Here is a 1165-nt window from a genome sequence, read left to right as displayed (position 1 = left end):
CGAAAAACCTTCTTTGCCCGCTAGCAGATGGGAATTGATCGAGTATGTCGACACCCCACTGGTCGAATGGCCAGGGTGTCAAAATGGCTGCAAGATGATTGGACGGAATCCTCTGGATGTTGACGAACCTTTGATATTAGTCACATTTCTGCACCAAGTTGTAAGCATCCTTCTATGCAGTTGGCCAGTAGTATTCTTGTCGGAGGATTTTACAAGACAGTGACTTGCCCCCCAAGTGATTACCGCAAATACCTTAATGCACCTTTCGAAGTATGTAGTCGGCCTCAGAAGGTCGGAGATACTTGAGCAAAGGTAAAGACACTGACTTTCTATAGAGTTGATTGTCAATAATCATGTATTGAGTTGCCAATCCTTTTAGTCGACGTGCTTCAGCAAGATCAGCCGGCAAGGTTCCATCCGTCAAGAAGTCGATGAACGGGTCAATCCAACTCGGCTCATGTCCGACTTGGATTTGGTGAACTTCTTCTTTTGAGTCGATGCTCGGGCTCTCAAGATACTCGATGAAAATTTTTTCAAGCTCGCCACAATCGGAGGTAGTGAGATGAGACAGGGAGTTGGCTTGGGCATTCTTGGAGCGAGGGATGTTGGAGATCTCAAAGTAGTCAAAATATGACTGCAGAGACTTGAGTTTTTGTAGATATCTGGAGAGAACAAGATCTCGAGCCGCATATTCTCTTTGGAACTGTTTGACGACGAGTTGCGAGTCAATGAATACCCATAGGCGCTTCACACTGAGATCTTTAGCGATCTTCAGTCTGGCTATTAGGGCTTCATACTCTGCTTGGTTGTTTGAAGCCTTGAAATCGAATTGAAGAGCATACTCAATCACCATCTTGTCGATGTTGATCAAAATCAGGCCCACGCTACATCTTTGGGCATTTGAAGCCCCATCCACGTGTAGAATCTACACAGATTCTTAAGTGTCTTCTCGAGAGTGATCTTCGACTTGGCCATTGTTGGTTGGGGTATACTTGATGATAAAGTCGACGATAATCTGGACCTTTATTGAAGATCTTGAAATAAAAGAGAGGTCGAATTTGGTGAGCTCAACCGCCCACTTGGTCATTCTCTCTGAGGTATCTGGCCGTTGAAGTAGAGTCCTCAAGGAGAGGTCAGTCAAGACTTTTACTGAATGGGCTTGGAA

General features: G+C 45.1%; 1 protein-coding gene across 1 annotated transcript; it reads right to left on the bottom strand.

Annotated features, from left to right (window-relative positions):
• Positions 1-253: 253 nt before the first annotated feature.
• Positions 254-853, bottom strand: LOC140856289 (uncharacterized). Its single transcript, XM_073253402.1, has one exon. It carries the CDS (start codon positions 851-853, stop codon positions 254-256), a length of 600 nt encoding a protein of 199 aa, XP_073109503.1.
• Between the last annotated feature and the right edge of the window lie 312 nt (positions 854-1165).

Source organism: Elaeis guineensis, chromosome 3 (assembly GCF_000442705.2).
Source record: "Elaeis guineensis isolate ETL-2024a chromosome 3, EG11, whole genome shotgun sequence".
NCBI classification, from domain to species: domain Eukaryota; kingdom Viridiplantae; phylum Streptophyta; class Magnoliopsida; order Arecales; family Arecaceae; genus Elaeis; species Elaeis guineensis.
Note: the sequence above shows the minus strand (reverse complement) of the source record. Positions and strands in the feature narration are given on the sequence as shown.

Coding starts and splice junctions, on each gene's coding strand:
- LOC140856289 (XM_073253402.1), bottom strand. CDS start 853: ATGGTGATTGAGTATGCTCTTCAATTCGATTTCAAGGCTTCAAACAAC.